Here is a 24,884-nt window from a genome sequence, read left to right as displayed (position 1 = left end):
GAGGATTTTGACTCATAAAGCATTTAATCTATATTTTATTTCGGATTACTCATATTTTTTGTTTCATATAAATAAATTAATAAAGTATAATCTATTTCCTTACCACTAACCACAATAATAACATAAAAATTTTTTTAAATATCAGATGTATTTTTCTATACCATCGTAGTTTTGTACATCTAATAGCTTAAAAATATTTATATTAACAGTAACTGTTATAAATTAGCAATATATATGTATCAAAAATGTCCAATCTCAATTTCTAGGTGATTGGTGAAATCTACTTATTAGTAGTGTATATCATTTTGTCAAGTTTTTTTTGTGTTATTTTTAAACTCATTTAAAATGAGTATTTATCATGTATTTTTTTGTCAAAATAAAAGCTATCTTTAAGAAAATTCATAGATCATAGGTTTTTTTCACCATGAAAAAAAATTTCCCATAATGTCTCAACAAGTAATCATTTAGGTTCTTGTCCACCTGTGATATGATATGATTTTAATTTAATCTATTCGGTATAGTAGGCGAGGCTATTATGGAGGTAATGTTTTCTATGTGTTGTCTCCATGACTAAACTCCCTACCCCTTTATTCATTTATTCATCGTCTCTATTTCTTAGAGATCTAGCTTTCTCTTTCCTTCTCGTTTGATCTATATTAATCTTTCTTCGTTTTGATATCGTTGGCGGGATTTTCTTTCTCTGTTTAACTCATGGCCTTCAAATGATGACCTTCCCTCTCCTCTTATATGTAGTTGGCACCAGCTTACAGATACTATAGCACAGAGTATAACTTGAGTAGCCCGACCAGAATTTCACTACGTTATACGTTTAGTTATACACTACACTTGTTCATCCAGTGTTGCAGTAACTTTTCAGTGACATAGATCGTTATAGGATTAACTAACGTGCACTAATACTGTTTAGTAAGTATAACAATATTTTCACAACATACTGTATTTTCTATAGCATACTATGCATACTAGTACACGTTAGAAATGGTCTCAGCTTTCTTCTCATATAGTTCGTTAATCTAACTTAACACTTGAAATTAATTAGTACGTAACTTGATTGGTAGGAAGATGTTAGCTATAGATCTGAAGACGAAATTTTACGCGTTGATAATCAATTGGTTGACATCAAAGATAGAATTTATAGAAGATAGACATCCGGTTATCTCTCTCACTAAGTTACTTTAGGGCATTAATCAATCTTACCGACTTCTAATTAGACATTCAATCGATTATGCATCATGCTCTAGTGATCACTGACAGTACTGTCGCGTCTTTGTGTCTCCTGATATATGCACAGTATTATTCTGCGTCGTTTTCATCGATCTAGAGGATAATATGATTGATACGGTTTACACGGATTTGTGTGTTATGCATCATGTATTCGATGACGTGTTCTGCGTATAAAGTATCCAACGATCTACAAATCTTTAGGAGAAAGATCTCATGGCTATTTTATCATATTTGCCATTTTATTATTTATTAAATTTTTATAGTCCTCATATATTTATAAAAATTTTAAACTATCCATTTTAAACTTTTTCCATTTGCTAAAGTTTTTCTTGCTTAAATAATCATGTGTATAAGCAAAGTAAAAAATTTTTCGTCAAATTTAACACAAAAATTTGTGTTGATGACTTTTTTTACACAATTTGTGTTGAATCAACATATTAAAATGTTAAATTCTACACACTAAAATGTTAAATTCTACACAAACATTTTGACACTTTACACAATGACGAAAAATTTTTTACTGTGAGGGAATAAATTGACGCTGTGCGCTTTTATTATTAGGTCAATCTCTGACAAGATACTAAATAAAAAGTAAATTAAAAAAAATTTTTAATCATATCTGAATAAATATACGAGTTTATTTTTGGTATTTATTTTGTTTTATAGATAATTTGTTTTATAATTTATTCTTCATGGCTAATTTCTGAATCTTATAATAAAATTTCACAAAGTTTTTAATTTTTTTTAGTTTAAAAATCAAAAATATGTGATGTGTTCATTTCTTCAATTAACATTTTTTGAGTATCAATTTTTAGAGTAATAGTATTTTTTTTTTCTTAGAGAGCATACAAAATTTAGGAGGTTTTTCTAATTTCTAGTTTGACCAATTGAAACTTAGAAATTCTTCAAGAGGCTTAAAAAACTGCGTAGAATGCCGCCAACCGCGTAAAAATCGGTTTATTCATTCAAAAGTTATTGCGGTTTGAAAATTCAAAAAATAGTGTTCTATGAAACTTCTATCAGACTTTTGAGCTCAAGAGCTCAAAAGCATAGAAAAGGTATCGTTTTGAGCTCGGAGAGCTCAAAACAACACACAAATTGTATTTTTGAGCTCAAAGAGCTCAAAAAAAACGGCCATGTATTAACGGAATCAGCGGGAAGTTGCAGGGATGGCCATTAGGGTCAACCGTTTTCCTAATTTTTTGTTTTAGTTTCTTTTATTTCGGGTGTGATCAAGTAAGATTTTACTGATTTAGATAAACTTTTAAAAATTTTATAATTACAGAAACATTAAAAAATTATTTTAATACTTTCAAATCGTCCATTGAAAGTCAAAATCCACAAATTTCTCAAAAATTCATAAAAAATGTTTAAATCGTGATATTAAATTATTTTTAGCTACTATTTTATTATTCGAATCACAAATATTATGTTTCTTAATTTTACGACACTATTTCGTAATTTCGTGTGATATGTTTAATTTTTAATAATAAATTTAAATTGTATACTACTTTATTTTTAAACGTTATCATTTGTGTCAAAAATAAGTTATTTATAAATTTTGTATTTCCTGTATGAGTAAAATAAATAATAATTTATTGTAAGAAAAAAAAAACGGTTGCAGTTTTTCCTCAAACACTTATGATTCACAACATTTTTTATTTCTGTAGCTCCATCAACTTTTAGAGTAAAAAAAATTTATTGAATTTTTTGATCTTGACCTAAAAAGAATTTAGTACCGGTAATTGAATTTGTTTTTACTTAAATAACATTGATAATTATTATTTAAATTTGTATGGACATAAAAAAATTCCGGAGACAAAAACAAACAAATTACAGTTCTAAATTTATCTATCTTTATAAGTCATAACATAGATATATAATGTAATATAAATGATATAATATGCGTTCGGTCAATTATTTAATAGTGCTAACCAAAACGTTTTATCTAATATGCTCCAATTTTAATTTAAATCACTTTAATTTTCTTTTATTATTGTCTAAAAGTTTAAATATTCGCTATTTCAATTAATAGAGTTTTGGTGTATAAAATTAGCTAAATTAGATAAATGATTTATTTTAGTGGACAAAAAAGTTGAGTTGTTAGGTTTATAGATTTATAAATCTAATAATTAATATATTCGATTTTTCCGAATAATTTGGTTCTTATTTTCTTTAGCTAATTATAATACTAATTAAATTGAATTCATAGTTTTACTTCATTTCTACATATGGAATTTATTTCAAAATTTTAATATCATAATTTATTTTTAAAAAAATCTTAATTATCCAACTTCTGCTAATTTTAATATCACATTAATTAAGAAATAGAAACTCAGATAAACTGTTTTTTTGTTATTTAATAAAAAAAAAAAAAAAAAAAAAGAGATTCCTTTTATAAAAAACGAACACCCTGTACATTTATAGTTATGTTGCCTTTTGAAACAATTGTATTTCTGTAATTGTCAGTCACCACCACCACTAATTAAACTTAATGTTGCCTTATATATAATATAAGATGTAATTAATAAAGGCGTATGAGAATTAAATGCTTATGCGAGAAAGTATTTCTTAAATATCATTTTATAACTTAATTTGTTAGGTTATTACTCAACCAATTGACACATCATAATTGTGTTGTGTAGATATTTCGATATACGAAATTGACAAAATTATTGCTATGGGAATAAATGTGCAAGCTGGCGCGTCATTTCTTCAGGCTACTAACCGACAGAGAGGTAAAATATATTTCCTGACGCAGTAAAACCTCCAATCTCATTTAATTTGTTGTTTTTCTTCGGATAAAACACACAGTTTTATGTACATGACGCAGTTGTTGGTTTTATTTAATTGCTGACCCATTTTTCATTTACTAAATAACGTTCAATTTGTCAATGTGATATGACTTTGCACCAATCAGATTTATAATTTAAATTAAATTAAGCATAAATAAATAAAGAATTTTTAGCTTAGAGTAAGTTTTCAAGGCTAAAAAACAAATTAAAAAATATGATTGGTTTTTATTTTGAATGAAAACTATTTATAATTTTTATTTTTATTTAAATTAATACAGTTGTAAAATTTTAATTAGAAATCATTCGTTGATTCAATTCTTAATTTAACTGTTTTTTAATACTTTTAAGATTGAAATTCAAGTATTGATATTATTTAATTAAAATTTTGATTTGAGAATCTAATAGCATCAATGAAATACAACATTAATCAATTAGTATTTGTATAATGAATCGGAAGGACTTTTTCTTCACTTGAAACAAAATAAGATTGAAAAAAAAATTATTTGTATAAAAAAAAGAATTCTCAGTTCTGTTCTTGTTAAAAAATGTCTGTTATTTTACGTCAAAAAATTCCTCTGTAATATATAAATTAAGGCTCTCGGACTTGAAGCATAAAATTCTCCATGCAAATATCTTTGATGAAGAATTTTTTACACGATGCATAATATTTCTTAAAAAAATTTTCCTTCCATTTAAAAGCTCGTTATTTGATATATACCGAATTCTCTTAAATATCTATTTTTAAATCAACTATAAATTTTTTGATTGAAGAAAAAAAATCTCAAGTAAAAAATATTAAAGTCAGGAGAAGAAATTTTTTGATTAAAAAAACTGGTTTTCTGCTAAATAAAATTTTCACGAATAATAAGTAAGCTGCACAAGTTTGAAATTTTGAATTGATTTTAAGCACCATTCTCGGAAAAAGAAATTTTGAATTTCCTTTATAAGGTAAAAGACTCAGTTATTGATACTGGCCTAGTTATTGATAATTGCAATTTTATTTTAATTAAAAAAAAAAAAGCCCACTCCAATAAATTAATAAATATAATTTGCGAATTATAAATTTTAAGATAATTGGTTTTTCGAGAACATTTTATTTTTTTAATTGGAATAAAATTGCAAGTATCAAACAACTAGGCCAGTGTCAGTAACTGGGTCTTTTACCCGTAGGGATATCGAAGAGTAGTAAGGTTAATATTGAATCTTTTATGATACTTGGGGGTCAACATAGAAAGTTCTCTAACCTTATCGAAACTCAAACTTAACTATTTGTTTTTATATGGAGCAAATTAAAAATTTAATTTCTCAGAAACAATTAAGTAAATCATTTGAAATTTTTGATATCTACAAAAAACTTAAGGAAAAATATATCCTTTATCAACGCCTAATATGATCACTCATAACCATTATGATCGGTTAAATAATTAATAAAAATATGTTATTCTTACTAAACATAAGATGTGGGCTCCAAAACAACTTTTTAATTTCATAAAAATGATTTTAAAGTCGTTTTATTGTTAACATACAAATAAATTTTTATTTTATTTCTTAAGCCCCGATGAAAATGTTCTTAGCATAACTTAAGTTATTCCACCAAAATTGTTACTAAAATTTATTATCCCTTTTATTTCAGATAATGGAGATAATTCCACGGAATGGTATATTTGTGGCAATATTTCTGTGTATAGGTGTTGCAAATACGGTCGCGTATTCAAGTAAGTACTGTCTTATTTTACATCAATGGGTTTACGAAGTAACAGTTACATTTTAGTACAATAAAGACTATCGTAGTCACTTCATTTCTGCCGAATGAATGCTCTTGGACTTGAGTTTCATTCTTAGAGTCGTCCTATTACTCTACTCTCTTACGTTTTAGTACTTTGGGGGAATAAATTCTCGATTCAATGGCTCTTCTCTTTTGCTTTTGATTAACGTATTTTCTTACTTTCTTCAACATTTTTTCATCCTATTGAAATGTCTTTGTGACACCGCCGTATTGCAATAAACTCCCAAAATGTGACATGTTTTATCGTTAAATCGGAATTTTATGGGATAGGTTTAATTATACGGAATAGAGTATTTGCTGTCTGTATATAATATGATCAATAATCACTGTTAAATACATTTATATTATAAATTATATGATATAATATAAATAAATAACCGTATTTTCAGTGCATAATGATCACCTGTTGCATAATTGTTTTGCAATTAAACTCTTTACTCGGAAGTTATATAATGGGCCATGAAAATAAAGTTTTTAATTATCGATATCATTAAATCTAACTATAATTTTACTGAGCAATATTTGAAAAGAAAATAAAACAATAGAATAGATGATCGAATACTCAAATAAATGACTAAAGGTAAATTGTTAGGAGTGATAATTGATAATACTTCGATTGGTATGACACGACCCCCTCGAAAAAAATGTATAAGAAAACATACATGCAAATATGAATGAAAACATAAATTCGATGTATGTGGTATAAATAAATTTGTTATATCTTTGCTTACATGTTTCATGTATATATTTTCCATGAGGGAGTTAAGATTCAACACAAATTGCTAGAAATTGTTTTAAATTGTGAATAAATTCAATTACATACCAGTAATTAGTAATTACACAGTGAAGTTTTACTTACAATTGTATAAAGCACCTTACTTATAGAGGATCAAGATTCACAATATTAAAATACAATCAAAACAAATTACGCGTGTTATAAAATGATTCTACAATCAAGCTATTCGTTATCGGATTATATAATAAAAAAACAAATAGTGAAGAGAACTTAGCTTGAGATAGTATGGGTGTAAATTTATGGCGTGAAATTTCAAACAAATGAAACACTACGCTGACATCAAAGTTATCTTGATACACAAAAAAAAATGGACAAAAAAAAAATCGTTTTGAATCAAATAGAAATTGTTAAACTAACAAATTTTTATTGGTTTAAGTCAATTTTACTTAATTCGAGAATATTTCGTAAGACAGCCTATTTTTAATTATCTAATTGTTAATTAAATATTAACAGATTAAGATTTTATAAAATAATTGAAGTTGAGAAAAATCACCATGAAACAAAAAATGTTAATACCATAATAATAGTATTTTTTTAAAAGTTGTTGATTATAAACCATATTAATAAATTTGCAGTCATGTTGGCCTGAAAAGCAGTTTTAACTCTTCACGTAAGATTTTTAATAATAATTACAGAGAAACTTCTGTGATAATTACAGAGTAACTTCTATAATAATTGCAGAATCAATCTATAAAATTTACAGATTTAGGTTTTTAGAAATCACCATGTAAAATTAACATATTAAGTTCTGTAAATTTCACGCGAGTTAATTTACAAATAAAATCCGGTAAACACAGACTTTTCTGTAAATTTTACAGAGCTGTTTTTTCTGTGTTGGTTCAAAAATTTTCTCTTTAATCAAGAAAATTTCTTTATCAGGATATAGTCGTCTTTAATGTATAGAAAAACGCAGTAAAAAAAATTTTCTACGGGTAATTTCAACAATTTTGGCATCAATATATTTTAATCTTTAATGTGTCTAAAAGATTAAATTTCAAATATTAACTCTTCGTTGTCTCAGCGAGCTGTGTACGCTTTGTACCAATTAATTTTCATAGTTAGAAAGTAAATCTAAATTATTTACAGAATTCATTAGAATACTACAAATAATGAAAGTGCACCCCATGTATTTTATTTTTTTTAATCACAATCTTTTTAAAAGGCATGTAGTTTAGTTCCACAAAATTTAAATCGACGACGAAATAATTGAACATCCAATAATCGTAAAGAAAATTACACGGTGATTTCATAGACTACTATAAATTTCTTGCAAGAATTCACCATGGTTTTTCGTGAAAAAAATTTAAAATTATAAATACTCAAAAAAAAAAAAAAAAAATAGATAAAACCCAAAGATTTATTGGGATTCGATAGTATGACAGCTTATGTCATCGAGTATTACCGAATGAAATAACTATCCACGGTTTTAAAATTCTAGTGGTTCGACATATTAAAAAGATTATTAATATTTCATATAAGATAAATAACTCAGTAATACTTGAACACCATAAAAAATGGGACCAATAGTTGAACAGATTTTTTAAATTAATGTAAATACAAAAATCGTGATACTTCCCGAGTCGAAAATTCAGACCTGTTTAAGCTATACTTTTTTCCAACAATTCTTAGAAAATTGAGTAGTCAGGAAAGACTGCTCAGTTAAATACTATATAAACTCGACGCCTGGTTTGACTGTAAATAGTTGAGTTTTGTCCCATTTTGACAGGATTACAGTCTAACCAGGCGTTAAATAATAATGCTGTTTTCACTATGTCCTTAGTTCACCCCGACTTTTACATCTAAAACGGGTCTGATATTTCGACTCGGGTTATTATAATGTAGTAATATACATATTTTAACATTATTTGTTGATTTAGTAATTAATTTTTAAAACCTCTTTAAATCTTAAATCGATATAATCATATTTTGGTTAATTTAAAAGTTGGTACACTGTAAAAAATTTTTTGGACTCGGTGTGGTGTAAATGATTCGGTGTTAAAATTTTTAACACGGACGGTGTGAAAATCACACTAAGTGTAATGTTAAATTTGAACGGTGTGAATCCTAAATTTCACACTACCAAGCGTGTAAATGTATTTCCTGAAAATTTCTCATTAATTAATTTGATTGTTTAGTTTCAGACTTGTACGATATCAGATCACAAATATAAACATGTAGAAATAAATAATTAAAAGTATGTTTTTTTTTTATATTATGCTATTTTACGGAGTAAAATCATTCCATCGTAATAAATCTTAATATATTAAGATATATACTTGATATATCATTGGAAAGCCTGCAACAAAAATGTTAATATTCAAGTTGTTAAAAATTTATCTAATTATACGGTGGATCCTATATTAGAGTCTATTGATAAAAATTCGAATGTTTATAGTGTTAAATATATTTTTATATATATTTTTAAAGATATAAGCTCATCCCGATGTTACACTCATCAAGACCTTTCATTTGAGTACCCAGATGCATTTTGATATATTTTTTATATGTATATGTATAAATTATATATAAATATATGAAAAATGATGTGGGTACTTAAGTGAAGATTCTTGATGAGTGTAACATCGGGATGAGCTTATATCTTTAAAAACGTCAATAGTTAAAAAAGTACAGTGCAATTTAACAAAAGTCATCATTTAAGAAAGCAAAATTTTATTTATTCATAGTTCACGTCACGGCAATAACATAGAAACTGCAAGGTTGCTAGTAATAGTTATTAAATTTTCAAAGTTATAAATAATACAACGGAATAGTGTAAAACAGTAAATTACACCGTGTTAAATTTACAAGAGTGAAAATTTCACACGGAGGAAATTTTACACCGACATTTCACACTCACACGGCGGTGTAAAAGTCCCTGGGTCCAACTTTACACCGAAATTTTTTACAGTGTACATTGAGAATAGCCTATAAATGATACTTTTACCATGAAAATGGTACTAAACCTTAAAACTTTCAATCAGTAAAAAAAAATGGCATTAGATCATTTTGAGTAATAAAAATGGTACCAATAAATGAAATAGCCTTTTTTAAACATTACATATTTTTTGCAAAGCTAAAAAATATAATTTTAATATTAAATTTTATCATCTAACTACACCTCCCAATTTTCAAAGTTTTATATACAGAACTTGAACAAGCTGACGTCACATGTTCAAGTTTTGATCCTTATGTTTTTAGTAGATTTTATAAAAATTTTATAAAAACTATTGCAGCCATCCTCATAGCAAAACTTTTAAAAAATTTAGTCATTTTCTGACTTAGTTTGTCGAGCTGAGTCAGAAAATGTAGTTCGTTCAAAAGTTTATATATTATATGTATGTATTTATATATATATATATATATATATAAATTTATACGATATAACGCGGCTTGTCAGCACGATAGCGTTTTTAATTTATAACCGATTCTTCTCAAACTCAACATACTTTATCTATCGATCAAGACCAAAGTTAAGTTCAAAGATGAGCTTAATCGGGCGAGTAATTTGAAAATTACAGGATTTTGAAATTTTGAAAATCGTAAAAATTGCTGTTTTTACTACTTCAACTTGGTATAATTACTGAACTAGACAAGATATTAAAATTCAGTAAAATGCATCGTAAAGCTCTTTTAATAAGCTTCAATTTTCACTACTCGGAAGTGGTAATAGCCTCAATATTACTCATTTTAGAGTTCGTTTAATGAAACAGTTTTACTGTTGCAGCCGTTTTAAAATTATTGTCTGCATCATAGCTTAATCATGATCTAAATTCAATAATTACGATATTGATCAGTCTTTCGTGTAATGTTTTTGGGTAGGTCGTCAGTAGATATGTCACAAATTAGTTCTAAATATTGTTTTCAATTAAAATTTTATCCGGTTCAAAAATTCTAATTAACTTGGAAACAGTTGTTCCTAAGTAGTTACTTAAAATTTGGACATTTATAATTCAAATCTTATAATCTTTGCAATTGTTTGATTAATATTTGAGAAAATTTTTCTTCTCAAGATAATTTTTTTTCCAAAATTTGTTCTAAATAGTTTTAAATTTATTATTGAATTTTGTTTTTAATTCATAAATTAAGTTATACATTATTAGTATTTATATTATTTAATTAAATATCAATTTTTTTTAATTTGAAAAATCTACTTCCATTTCGGCTGCCGAATGACCTTTTTTTATAATTGCAGTAGTAGTTGAACATAGTCTATAGAACCTACAGAGTAGTAGTGTAATAGTAAACAATGTGGTTGAATCACTTTTTACCTATATAAACAATGTAAATACAATAATTTCATAATTTTGTTGACAATTTATGCAACAAAAACAAATAATTCAAAGTGAAAAGTTATATTTATTTTGTAAAAATATAATTTCGACAGCACTTTAACCTACAATAGGTCACGTCACTAGTAATCAGCATTGGGACTAGTATAACTTACCATGGATTTAACAAAATCTACATAAAAAGAAGAGTGTAATTAAATTAATTGAAGGTTTTAGATTATATTTATTTTTATTTTTTAGAACTTTTCTGGTAAATTTCAACAGTCAAATTCGTAAACCTATAAAAAAAAATTTTGCAGGAAAGACTAATTTAAAGTCATAAAAAAAGACAAATAATTATAAAAAGTCTGTAATACTATAGATCACAGAAGAAAATTCATTATTTAACAAGAAACTGTTTAAATTTTAATGTTATTGTCATTTAGTGATTTGTGACTTACAAATAATAATAATAATCGCAGCAAAGAAATAAATATAAAAACTTTATATATTTTTTATATCTTGTAGTTATTATTCATCTTAAATTATTTATAACAATCTTGTGATTTATCAATGAACGACAAATTTATGAGCTTTATGCTATATTCTCTCTGAAATGCTACTTCAACTACTGCGGCAGTTCAGAATTGTTTGTTCAACTACTACTGTTTCTGTAGTATATCTTTAAAACCTTATAAAAATATAAATATATAATCATGCATGTTTTTTTACGCATTAATAAATTCAAAATTCTTCATATTTTGATGAGAAACATTTCTATTAACTAATAAATAAATTTTTATTTGTATAAAAAGTAGGGTTGAATATATTTTACTTTGATACTGGGTATTTTACCTGATAGATATTTTATTTCTTTTTTGTTATCAAATTGAATCCGAAAAGCACTTTCGGCAAAGTAAAACATTTATCAATTATTCATGTAAAATGTAAACAGTTGCAAACTCATTAGTAAATCATTATTCATTTAATTCCATTAATAATAAATATTAATCATAAATACTGTGTTTAAAATAAATTCTAAATAATAAAAGAAATTAAAGTGTTTGCTATAAATAATAAATAGTATCAAAATGCTTTGCAGAATCTATTTGGACTAAAAATCGATAAGTACAGAAGAAATGAAGCTACTGGTACAGGAAAATGGTTGAAAGGCTAGACATCGACGATAGTTGAGCTTTACCGCAAGTATCGAAATTGAATTACCATTAGTCGACGCTGACGAGGTTACGACTTGCTTGTAGAATCATTGAAAAGTGACGATCAAGTTAACGTCAGGTTTTACACTTTAATGAACAATAAATAATACGATCGATAAATGACAAGCTACTGACATTGACGTATATATATATATATATATATATATATATATATATAACGCGATAAAAAATGCTATAAAAGTAAAAATAAAAAGTGTACTATGTATGCATATAAATAAAAATTCAACTGATACGATGTACTTTTAAACGAGATTCTATATGAAAGAATAGAATAATCCTTTTTTCTTTTGACTTAACTGTTAAAGGGAACAGAAACAGAAAAACTAAAAGCATGGAAAGCTATTAGCTTTTCAAGAGTAAAATTTACTTGAATCTTCATTGTGTCTATGTTTTAGCTTAGAGTACATACGATTGTAATTTCTTCTTTTGAAGTTTCATTCATTTCACTGTAATTGTACATTATTACAATATTATATTATTATATGCAGAATATTTAATGTATAATTTCTATTATTATATTAATTTATTATTAATTCGCTCACTTGTAATTTCATTCATATTAAATTCGCACGTCTATCACTTTTGATGTATGATCAGCTATTATCATGATAATTGGCTTATTTTATAATTAAAAATTTGAGTGAGATTATTTTATTAGTAATTTAAATGGACATTGATCTACTGCAAAATTTAATTCAAATAAATAGGTGGCAATAAAACAGTCGAGCGCTCCTGCATTATTTAAAAGAGTACGACTCGAAACACAGATTCAATTTTTAATATAATAGTAGGGTAGGGCGGGGCTAGTTGATCACTTTTTGGTTCGACGTTCCATAACTTTAAGACGATGTATCGGATTTAATCAAGTCATATACTGTTAGGTTCGTAATGTAGTCTTCTTCAAAAGGTCTAGCGACACAAAAACGATCCGAGTCCAAATTTTCAAGTTATTCCCGGAAATACGCGAGCGCTCCAAATTGCTCAACGCGCCCCACTAGTGAGGCTAGTTGAGCATGGGTATGAGGCTAGTTGTGCAATGGCTAAAATAGACGGAATGACTGGTATAGAATGATATGAAAACAAAATAAAATTGTAATTAACAAGCAAATATTTATTTATTATAGTTCTACATACGTATAATTATGATTTTAATAATAATTATAAGCATAATAATATTAACTATAATTATGTTATATATTCATTAATATAATATCAATATGAGTTATTTTAATTTTTACACATTATATTAAATTATCAAATGTACAAATCAATTGATAATTATTAATTTAGTGCAGAAAAATTTTATTTTTCAATATTGAAAATCTAGTAGGGCTGGTTTAACACGCAGTCAGCGCCTTGCTCAACTAGCCCCAATTGAGGCAACAAAATAAAAGTTAGGTTATAAAAAAATGATAAGAATTAAAAATAAACAATCATATATAGTCGAAAGGGCAAACATTAAGTCATCTTTGAATACTTTCGTGATCACGAAATGGCATTTTTCAGCGAGTGTAGGAGAAAAATTCTAAAGACCTGTTTTTTTTTTTTTTTTTTTTTTTTTTTTACGCAAAAAAAGAAGAAAACGTTTTGTCAGTTAATCTAAACATTGGACGACAGTTGACTTTTACGCGATGTGTTCTCCTTTCGTAACCCTTTCTTTTCACCATTTACACTTTTGTTGTAAGTTGCTTAGTTTTCGAGATATTTCGATTGCACAACTTGCCCTACGATCAACTAGCCCCGCCCTACCCTATATTACGTACCGATGGAGGAAAGCAGGACATTCCAATCCGCATATAAAATTGTCTCCCGAGCCGCAGGAGAGGGTGACAAACACGCGGATTGGGATATCCTTCTTTTCTCGCTGATGAGTAAATTTACTATTTATTTATTTACTATTTTTCATCATATCTGTAACCAAAAGTTGAGACTTTGTGCTTTTGTTTTTGTGGGAAGGTTAGTGCAAATGTCAAGTTGTTGATTTGTTTGTATATGTTATTTCATAAGGTAAAAGTCGCACCTTCTTCCCGCAAAACTGGGCAAAAAGTGTTAACTTTCGGTGGAGATGTAATGAAAAAATACATACCACAAAAATGTACAACATTAGTGAACATGTTTTATAAATTTGATAGTTTATTAATGAAGAATTTCATAAAAATATTTAATAAAAACAAAAAAAAGTTTGGAAAATCCAAAAGTGCACGCCTCATAACGCTCATTCATTTCTTAAAAAAAAATTAGAAAAATGGTTGACCCTGAAGGCCATCCCTGTAACTTCCCGCTAATTCCATACCTGGATGCTTAAAGTTGCACTTATGCCGTTTTTGAGCTTTTCAAGCTCAAAAATACCATTTAAGTGTTGTTTTGAGCTCTCCAAGATCAAAGAGATAGCTTTTCTATGCTTTTGAGCTCTTCGAGCTCAAAAGTCTGATGGGAGTTTCATATAACACCATTTTTCGAATTTTCAAACCGCAATAACTTTTGAATAAATTGACCGATTTTCTCGCGGTTGGCGGCATTCAAGGTAGTTTTCTAAGCCTCATGAAGAATCTTTAAGTTTGAATCGATCGAACTAGAAATTTCGGAGTAATTTCGAAAAAACACTTTTTTCGGTTTTCTTTCCTGCACGATATCTCTCGAACGAATCAACCAATTTTGACCGGATTAGCGGCGATCAACGTGGTTTTTTAAGATTAAGAGCTGATTAGTTTTTGGAGTTGATCGATAAAGCTATTTAAAAGTTGTTGAAAAAAAACCACTTTGAAAACAAATTTTTTTACAGTTTTTTTGCGATTTCTCGGAATCTATCAGTCCGAATCGATCCAAATTGTATTCAAAATCTAAGTTTAGCCAAGCCCTTTCGAATGGCACCAATCAAGATGAAATCGGTCAAACCGTTCAAAAGTTATAAAGGTTTACATACTTACACACACACCCACACACACACCCACACACACACACACACACACACACACACACACACACACACACACACACACACACACACACACACACACACACACACACACACACACACACACACACACACACACACACACAGACATAGTGACACCCTCGCGGGGATAGTCAAGTAAGCTTCCTGTGACCTTCAAACGTCGAGATCTGATGAAAACTCGATTTTTGCAAAACGGGGTAAAACCAATAACTTCCCGATTTTTGAAAATCTGAGATTTTCTTAGCGGGAAGTTAAAAATTAATTGTGTAATTGATTAAAAAAAAAAAAAAATTATAATTAAGTAATTTCTTACAGAGTATTTTTTATTTTTTTTTAAATATCGGCGCCCTTTTTTCTTATCATATGCGCACGCAGTCTAAAAAAATCTAGCTTGATCAAGTGGCGCCAGTTTTCACGTGACAAATAAGAAAAGTTCATTTGGGTTTGTACGGTTGTATCGTAGTGAATTTTAATAAAAATTTAATTAAAAAAAAAAAAATATGTAAACTAGGCCACTGATATGAAATACAGACCCAGTTCATCGAATTTTTAAACTAATAAAAAAGGTCCGGTCTTGAAATATCAATTTGTGCGGGAGTAATCGTTAGTACATCCAAAATGGGGTGACATCCGGACGTCCACGTAAAATTTTTTTCAAAATAGCAACATGAAATGATTTTAGAAAGTAAAAGATGGTTTAATTTAAGTGTTTTTTCGGTGTACATCTACTCATATCATTGTATAAGTGTAATATGGTTGTGATGGAGGCATTTAAAGATCACAAAATTGCTTGACCTTGACGAGTCGAGTATAAAGCACAACCTCACGCGCTTCGCGCTATGAGGCGTGCAAAAACTTATCGAAATTTTCTAAATAAAAATGGTTGTGTTAATACTGTAACGTTCAAAAATATCATTGATTAGCCAGATTATTTTTTTATTCGTTGTGGATAATCAATACGCACAGATGATTGGAAAATCATAGCTCAATTAATATTCGTTTTATTGTAAATAAAAGTTAATTTTTTAAGTAAAATATTTATTGTAATTATTTTCATTTCTTGACTGAAAAATCAAAAATAATATCGAGGTTTTTAATAAAAAGCTATGTATAAAATGAGCGTTAATTTGAATAATTTGGGTATGACATGCGGGCTTAACGCATGCATACTTTAGCCATATTAAAGCAAATTTTTTAAGGGAGTTGGGAAAGAACGGATAGGGGAAAGGGGGGGGGGGGCCTACTCAGTGGGAATTTTTCCGTAATTGAAAAAATTTATTAAAATTTTTCATTATTTTGGATTATTTCCGGTTCTATTGTAACGAGCGATTATTTAAATATTACAGAATTGATCCTTATCGAATTAACAAAAAATAGGTGTCAAGGAAAAACAAAAAATTCGTACAATTATTCTTTTAATAAAACGAATAATTTTTCCAAAAAATTATTAGATCAAAACTTATGTTTTTTTTTTATTTATTTTTTTTTTCCAGAATTTGGAAGAAAATGCTCAGACATAGGGTGTCCGAGCAACCAAGTGTGTGTACTTGTTAACGAACCATGTACTCGCGGCAATAATGGTAACTGTGGATCATACCCAACGTGTACAAATAAACCCGCCGGCGGTGGTGGTAAGTCTGTCAAATTTTTTTTTTATTTTATCTGCAATGTTGATTTTTTTTTCGTTTAATTTATTTAACGTAAAGTTAACTAATACTTTCAAGTCAAACACTATCCCAATCAATTTTATTACCCAATTTTATTACACCTCTTTGCTTGTTATGTTCTCTATTGCTTACATAGTAGATACTAAATAGAAAAACAAATATTCATACTCAACGTCATCCTTAAATTTTGAGCTTATGCCTATTTTTTTAATCGATTTCCTTTTATTTTTAAACGCAAAAAAATTCTCCATTTACTCGCGTCACTGTTGTTTCGTGAACAAGCTGTTTGATGTTTCTATTTTTTGAAACACCGTCAATCGTGTCCACTTATGACGTTCGTCGTTACACGGCAATACTTATTACAGTAAAAGCTTAAACGAGCTTTCAATCTATAATATCGTTTAAATTTTTTCCCGTTAAATGTGAAATAAACGACCATTCAATTTTCTATATGAATATACACTTCATATCTCTCGACATGTTCGTATATGGAAGCTCTTGAATTATCAAATTTTGCATATTGTACACCTTTTATCGATCACTCCCTTCGACCTCGACTTATACATGAGCACTCGGTATTTTTCAACCAACTGGGAATACATTTTTTCTGCCGTTGAAATACATAGATTGAAAAAAAAATTTGTTAAAAAATTAAACAAAGAAACAAAAGAATACAAAAGGTTTTACAAAACTAATATCACTGAACGCTGAAAAAAATTTTATGAGGTGATGGCAACACTGGTGGCAGTGCCCCCATTAATATAGGCGAAGCTTTGTGGTTAATGCTAAAAATGCCTGATGAGATTACCGAGCAGGTTTATTAGTAACAGTAACAGCTTAATCTTTAACATGCTTTTGCACATGAATTTCCTTTCTTCTATGCATGCATGGGATTCACCTCTGTCTACCATAGAATATATAACGTCTTTTCATCTTCCGTCAAAGGTTATTCAGTAGCACGGATAAAATCTTTTTTTTTTAAAAGAAGTCTTTACATATACGTGCCAACACGCATTTTTTTGTCTTTGATGTAGGCTACGTCTGTAATCTACTTGTTAATTACTGTCCATTTTCTCACTTAGTTCACCCTTACAGCAAAAAAGCTAGTCTTTATTATTTTATATAATAAATAATTCAAAATATAATGTAATAAAACAATAAAGTATAAAAAAGCGTTATTTTCTGCAGTACTTAATGGGTAGATAAAAAGGCTTTTGTGTATTATAAGTGTTATATACATGCGTGGGTTTTTATATTTTACAATTTAGCACTTTAGAATTATATCATTAGCACATATGGCAATTAACGTTTACAAAAGTACTAAAATATTATCCTTTGTACGCATACAAGGAGAAAAAAAATGAACATTTTTAGCATTTTTGGATTGAAAAAATTCTTATGTTGAGCTAATTTTACTATATCAAATTATTTCTAAGCATAATAACGTTTATTATGTTAATATAGAAATTATTCTTATTTTGACGTAGTTATTTTTTCTATGTACATATACAAGAATAATTACAAATTTACTATTTTTTAATAAATAAAATATTTCGTAGTTTTATATATTTCTAAAAGAAATAAAATTTCTTCTTAGATTGACAAAGAAAGTCTTTTTATGTCGATACAGAAAAAATTTTTATGTCAGGATTCTTTGAAAATTAAAAAACTACTAAATATTTTATCTATTTAAAAATAACAAATTTATAATTATTTAATTTTTATATGGTGGATAGAAACAAGTAATATGTTAACATAAAAAAACTTCCTATGTAAACACAGAAAAATTTCTATTCTATAAAGGTGAAATTCCCATAAATAATAGATATCTTCACAATTTTTCTATATTGACAGCGTAAAAATTCCTATCCCAACATAAGAATTTTCTTTCTGCAAAAACCAAAAAAATCTCTATTTTTTTTCTTCGTGTACTGTTAAAATCATTACATGTTAAAGAAATTATTTAATACAAACAGAGTTTTAATTTATGTTGTTTATTTGCGTTTTATTGTTTATGGTTAATGGTGTGTGGTTTTTGTAAATCGACAGTAGACATTAGAAACTTTAGTAATAGCATTGAAACATTAGATGCTCTTGCAAATGTATGAAAATATCTCGAGAGTGTTGATCCAATCAAATGGACATTGGCATGAATTTTTTAGGATACGAGTCTGGTGGATCTTCGGTAAATGGACACCGTATTGACAGCAATTATAATCAGGATCATCCGTTTAACAATGCAAACGCACCGCCACCTGAGCACCATGACTCTGGATATAATCAAAGGCCAGGCAGCTCAGATCTTGGTTATCCATCTTACCCATCGACCAACAATGGAGGAAATTACTCTCCTCCAAATTCAGGAGCTCCTGGGTCGAATCTTGGCTATCCGCCGTACCCAAACCAAAACCGCATGCCTCAGCCAGGATACTATCCGCAAAATAACAACGGGTATCCGAATTATCAACAGCCGGGATTAAACAATCAATATCCGAGTCATCAGTACAACACTCATAATTATAACGACAGAAAATATGTACACGGTGCAGCGGGATCATGTCTACCACACACTTCAATTTTAGGATTAATTACTTTAACACTCTTATTAATTACAAAACAACTTTCGTGATGCTCTCGACAACGCTGTAGCTGCTGTGTGCTATGATATTTTTTATGACATACTTTTTTACAGTTATTTTATATTCTGTTAGATTTTTTCTACGAGTATGCAAACATCAGAACAACGCACTCTACTTAATTAAATTATAGTATTAAACATTGGGTGTGTAACTACGTGCGTCGTTTTCAGTGCATTTAATGTCATAAGCATCTCAAATTAATTAAAGTGCTGAGCACTAAGTAAATACAAATTTTAACAATCGTAACTTTTAATTATCTAGGACAAGGCTTTTGATTTAATAACTTTGTTTTTACATTAAGTAGAGAAAAAGGGAGGACATTCAATAGGAAAAAAAGGGAAGGAAAAAAATTATTGCTATTTTCAAGTCTCCTATAGAAAAAAAAATTAGTTTTTCAAATTAAGTGTCCTTATTAAAAATTAGCTCGATTGAAAAATTTTTCTAGGTTGCTCCAAAATTTCCAAAAAGTTTCAAACTCTTCAAAAATTGAATTTTTTTTTTTTCGTCATTCTATCATAATTTTTGTTATAAAAAAAATAAATTATTAGACAGAAATACAAACAATAAATCTCCAATTATAATAACTGTATTTTAATTGAAAAATGTTTACCCGGAATCCCATCTATAATCGATAACTTCATAATCTTTTAATTCATTAGAAATTTTTTCAAGTTACCGCATTCCATTCAAAGAGCTACCTCAAATTCAAGAGACTTGAAAAAAAATAGCTGGTAAAACCCATATTTTTTTGCGTTCCTATTGCACAATTTAAATTTCATAAAACGTTATAAACGCTTCTGATAAAATTATGTTTTAAATTATTTACAATATAAAGTTGTGTAAATAAAAAGAAAGTTTGATTGAAAAAGAATTTTAGGTAAATTTCTACAATTGAATATTTTGAATACTCAAGACTTATTGATATTAAAATAACATTAACAATTATTAATTATGTATATTTTTATATTTTTAATTAGTAGTTGTATAGCAGATTTTTATTCAATACATATATTTAAAAATAAATATTTTGCTTCTAATGATATTGATATAATGATATGAAATAGTATTAATGAAATATTTTTTCCTACCATAAATACTGTTGTAATTAATATAAATACGTAAACATTTTATTTATAATTTATAAGTTACTGCTTATTTTCGTAATAATTTCCCGGTATAGCTGTTTATCATCGATTTAAATGAACTTTGACTTACTGTAATTCTTATCCAGGAGTTATCTATGGTCAAATTGATGTCACTCGAGTGTGATAAAATCTATCATATGGAAAAAAGTATTTTAGACGGATGAATGCTTTTAACCAAATAACAATTTTTTACATACTTGCGCTTGTTTTTATTTTTTTACACGAATGATGCTTTCGAATAAGTTCATCTATCGAATTTCAAGCTTGTATTTAAACGTGAATCCCATCATTAACCCAGACAACGCTTCATGTACAATTATAAAAAATATTCTATGATAAAAACAAACAATCAAGGGATTAAAAGCTTTTATTTCGGATTCTAAAAAGAAAATATAATACATGAATGCATTGGACTCGTAACTTGTAAGTTAAAAGTTATAATTATAACATTAACAACAACAGATATTATAAATAAGTCGATATCAACAGCTTCTCGAAGACCCGGAGTCGGAGGACGAGGAAATGGTGATCGTGGACGTCCTTATGTAGCGCCTCAGCCAATCCCGCCAACACCGCCACCTAGAACGTCTTCTAGAGGATATGGTAATCGTTATCCGTATAATGTGCCTAAGCCTATAGTACCAACTCCTCTACCAAGACCCTTCTACAGTGGAAATGGTGGATATGGCCGTTCAAGTAACTCAATAGGAACTCCTGACTCTGTATGGAATCGTGATTACGACAGTACCAACAGAGGTGGTGGATCAGGACGTCGAGGACAAAGACCAAGTACTTACAATGGGGGCAAGAACAATCACAACACTCACATTGCAACTGACTCAAACGGAAACCGAGTTTGGACGTTTTCGCGCTCTGCCTAGAAAGTTTACTTTACCTTTGACCGCATTTTAAGTCAACATTAATTAGTCTTTGATAGAAATACTACTTTACATAAAAGAATAATAGATTCATATTATTGGTATTTAAATAAAAAAAGTAAAAAATATGTATAGATATATCGGAACATCAATAACGAGATTTTAAATTCATGAGAAAAAAAAAGTATTTGCACATCGATCTAAAAGAGGAAAAAATAATTAAGCTGAGTAATGTATTGGTAAACCCCGTGGGCAAATTGTGCAAATAATCTACTCCCGACCTTTAATCTTTTTAACTTTCGGGTAAAACCGTTTTTTTTTTACAAGAATGGGTGCAAATCTTTGGGTCATTGCATTTATGCTTTAACCGGTTAATCTCGTTTGAGAAAAAATTTTGATGGTGGAAATAAATCTCCGTTTTTTTATTGAATTTAACTAATAGATTTAAAGATCGATCGTATTCTCTATCTACTTAAATATGTTTGTGAAAATGATTTTATTTGATAAGAAAGAATAGTTTTTTTTTTTTTTTACTTTAAATAAAAGCTTAGTTTCTTCAATCAAAGAATTAACTACTGAAAATAATAAATTTATATACTGAAAAAAGCCATATACTTAATACTTTAAGATGTAGCGTTCGTTCCGAGGAGAATTATCTAGGCAAAAAAAGGTGAAAATTTTTACGTACTTCAGTTCCAATATGTTGGATATAATTTTCCATAAAGCGCGACTCCTAAAAAAAAATTATTCATGACCGGCTACAGATATATACAGAAAATGTGAGTGTAAGTTTAGCTCGGAGCGGATGTATAAATAAATATAATGTTAATATTTTAACTACTTAATATGTACTTTATGAATCAAATAACCAAAATATATGCAAATTTTACTTAATACCTAAAAAAAAAGTGTATTTACAATTCATTTTCTTAATCTCCAAAGAATTTTTTCCAATTTCTATTGTATTATACTTTCCATAAGAACTTGCATGTAGCTTTTTCATCCACTTAATTATACTTAATCACCTATTAATTTTCTTTAAGGTAAATAAGGACAAAAGCCTTTGGAATTTTATTACTGTACATATTAAACTTTAGTTAGATGGGTAGAAATTGTAAAGTTCATGAACATGGGTCTAAGTCATTACTTTCCATCGCTCACATCGGCATAACAAAAAAGAGTGAACATAAATCGACGTTGGACTCAGCATGTTCTCGCATGGTACAAAAATTATTTACCATTATTTTACCAAGAACAAGGTATAACAAGATTTGAAAATATATTTACAGCGCACGAGGAGAGTAAGGACGTTCTTTACCCTCAAAATTCTGCTAGTGCACCTGAACCTGGACATTCTAACAACTCACCTGTCCCTTCTGCACCAGTGAGTCTACCAAATCAGCCATCAAAGCCCTCTGGATATCCTACCGGTTCTGTTTATCCACCTAATCCGTCAGGAGGTGCTAGTTATCCAAGTTACTCATCATCAGCTCCCAGTTATCCGTCATCAGGTTCTAGTTACCCAAGCTATCCATCATCAGGTTCTAGTTATCCAAGCTATCCATCATCAGGTTCTAGTTATCCAAGTTATCCATCATCAGGTTCTAGTTATCCAAATTATCCATCTTCAGGTTCTGGTTATCCAGCAGATGCCACCAGGAAACAAAACATGGGTACTGTTAACGCAGGTTATCCTAGTACTGGTCAACCTGCTCAGTATCCTGCTGGCGGAAGTTACTATCCTCAAGGTGGATATCCCCAGAGTAATTACCCACAATCTGGCTACCCTCAAAATTCCTATCAAGGCCAATATCCCCAAAATCCATATCCAGGCCAGTATCCCCAAAATCCATATCAAGGACAGTATCCTCAGCAACCTCAGAAACCAAAAAAGCCTAGTTTCACTGATCAATTGACGAATTTTGCTAAAAATATTGCAACGCGTGTTTTAACTCAAGCTGTTGTTGATAAAGTATCAGGTTAACTTTAATTAATTTAATTAAAATGATTATTATAATAATATATATAGATATGTGTATGGAAAAAATTTCTGCTGACTGTATTTATTAAAACTTCATTAGCTTTATTATGATCAAAAAATAATAAATATATTAATATATATTACTTTAGTATTAAACTAATGCCAATATAAAATTTTGCGATTAATTAAAATAATTTTAAAGAACATGAAATAATTTTGTTAAAGATTCACGATACATTTATTTTAAATCTTTCCTATAATTATTGATAAGTATTTCTTTGTTTACATGGTAAAATAATGTAGAGAACTTTTTCTTTAGTGATCCAATCATTTAATCAAAGTTACGAGTCAATGTTAGAAAGATTATCAAATTGTATAAAATAGTGTTAGTTCTTTTTACAAGATTGGAATTTTTTTTACAATTATATTTGGTGAAAATGAAGCATTAATTACTAAGAAATATAAATTAATGTGAAAATGTATTAGGACCGAGATTCGATATCCAACAAATATTAAATCTGCAGATTGGAATTGCTGAAGTTTTGTACAGATCTTTTTTTTCGTAGTTATGTAAAAAATAAATTTTATTGAATTGTTCTTTAGATGCGCAACATGTGAAAAAAATTGTATAAAAAGCTATGTTGACATATTTACGCACCACCTTCAATTTGTACATTGCAAAGTGAAACTAAAATTTTTCAACTTTTCAAAGCTAAAAATTTTTGTAAAATTCTTTTTTATTCGAGAAGATAAGTCCAAATTAGTCCATATAATTTTTAAAATAAGCGTTAAAGATTAAAATGTTGAAATACATTTTTTTAAACATTTAGCGAGAATTTGAACTAAAATTTTGAAAAATAATTAAAATATAAAAAAAGTTGTTCTAATACATGTCAATAAAGTTCTAAGACAACTTAAGAGCAAGATAGTGATTGTCTGGGATTCGATAAGTCTTTTTTTTTCTTTCTTTATATAAATTTGGGAAACACGAAAACTACAATACATAGCGCTGAGTAGAGGAAAAGAGTACCTACATAATGGAAGAACAAAGGCTTACTAAATGTGATTCTGTTGAAGCGGCAATCCTAATTGGAAAGTCGCTTTGCTTTGTACTTTCGTGTTGCGAATTGAATTACTCCGATGGATATCAAGAAGCTCTTTGCTATCAAATATCTATGAGTGATTCAATCCTTTGAATTTTATTGAAACAAGTTTAAAGTATTCTCAAGTACTTTATCTTGATTTTATCAAATCATACTTATATCAAAATACTTTAGGCTTTCTACAATATCCTCCGAAAGTGTTATGATAATTACGTTTTATTTTCTTTTACTTCCCGCGATGAAAATCAAGGATTTTAAAAAATTGAAAAATTACTCGTTTCAAGCCAAGTTTTGAAAGCCGAGTTCTTCTTTGAATCTCTACGTTTTGAGGTTCTCTAAAGTAGTTTTGGCTATTCCTACGAGGTGCGTTGAACTTTTGAACGCTTTGAC

General features: G+C 28.3%; 1 protein-coding gene across 3 annotated transcripts; it reads left to right on the top strand.

The window, feature by feature from the left end:
- The first annotated feature begins 770 nt into the window (after positions 1–770).
- LOC123268374 (calcium-binding protein P-like) lies at positions 771–23,478 on the top strand. Of its 3 annotated transcripts, none has more exons than XM_044733384.1 (5): positions 771–924; positions 5,671–5,752; positions 16,575–16,712; positions 22,700–22,797; positions 22,840–23,478. In XM_044733384.1, the coding sequence occupies exons 2-5, from the start codon at positions 5,674–5,676 to the stop codon at positions 23,392–23,394; spliced, it is 870 nt and encodes a 289-aa protein (XP_044589319.1). In that variant the 5' UTR covers positions 771–924; positions 5,671–5,673; the 3' UTR covers positions 23,395–23,478. The 3 variants fall into 3 exon arrangements, with proteins under 3 accessions (XP_044589319.1, XP_044589318.1, XP_044589317.1); XM_044733383.1 differs by having other exon boundaries at positions 22,700–22,981; positions 23,012–23,478; XM_044733382.1 differs by having other exon boundaries at positions 22,700–23,477.
- Positions 23,479–24,884: the final 1,406 nt, after the last annotated feature.

This window comes from Cotesia glomerata, linkage group LG7, assembly GCF_020080835.1.
Source record: "Cotesia glomerata isolate CgM1 linkage group LG7, MPM_Cglom_v2.3, whole genome shotgun sequence".
NCBI lineage: Eukaryota > Metazoa > Arthropoda > Insecta > Hymenoptera > Braconidae > Cotesia > Cotesia glomerata.
This window is presented reverse-complemented; position numbering and strand designations above follow the sequence as displayed.

What these genes read in the sequence shown, in the direction of transcription:
- LOC123268374 (XM_044733382.1), top strand. Translation starts at nt 5,674, where the DNA reads ATGGAGATAATTCCACGGAATGGTATATTTGTGGCAATATTTCTGTGT. An exon ending in AAATACGGTCGCGTATTCAA is followed by an intron (nt 5,753 to 16,574) that starts GTAAGTACTGTC and finishes TTTTTTTTCCAG; the next exon opens with AATTTGGAAGAAAATGCTCA. An exon ending in TAAACCCGCCGGCGGTGGTG is followed by an intron (nt 16,713 to 22,699) that starts GTAAGTCTGTCA and finishes ATATATTTACAG; the next exon opens with CGCACGAGGAGAGTAAGGAC.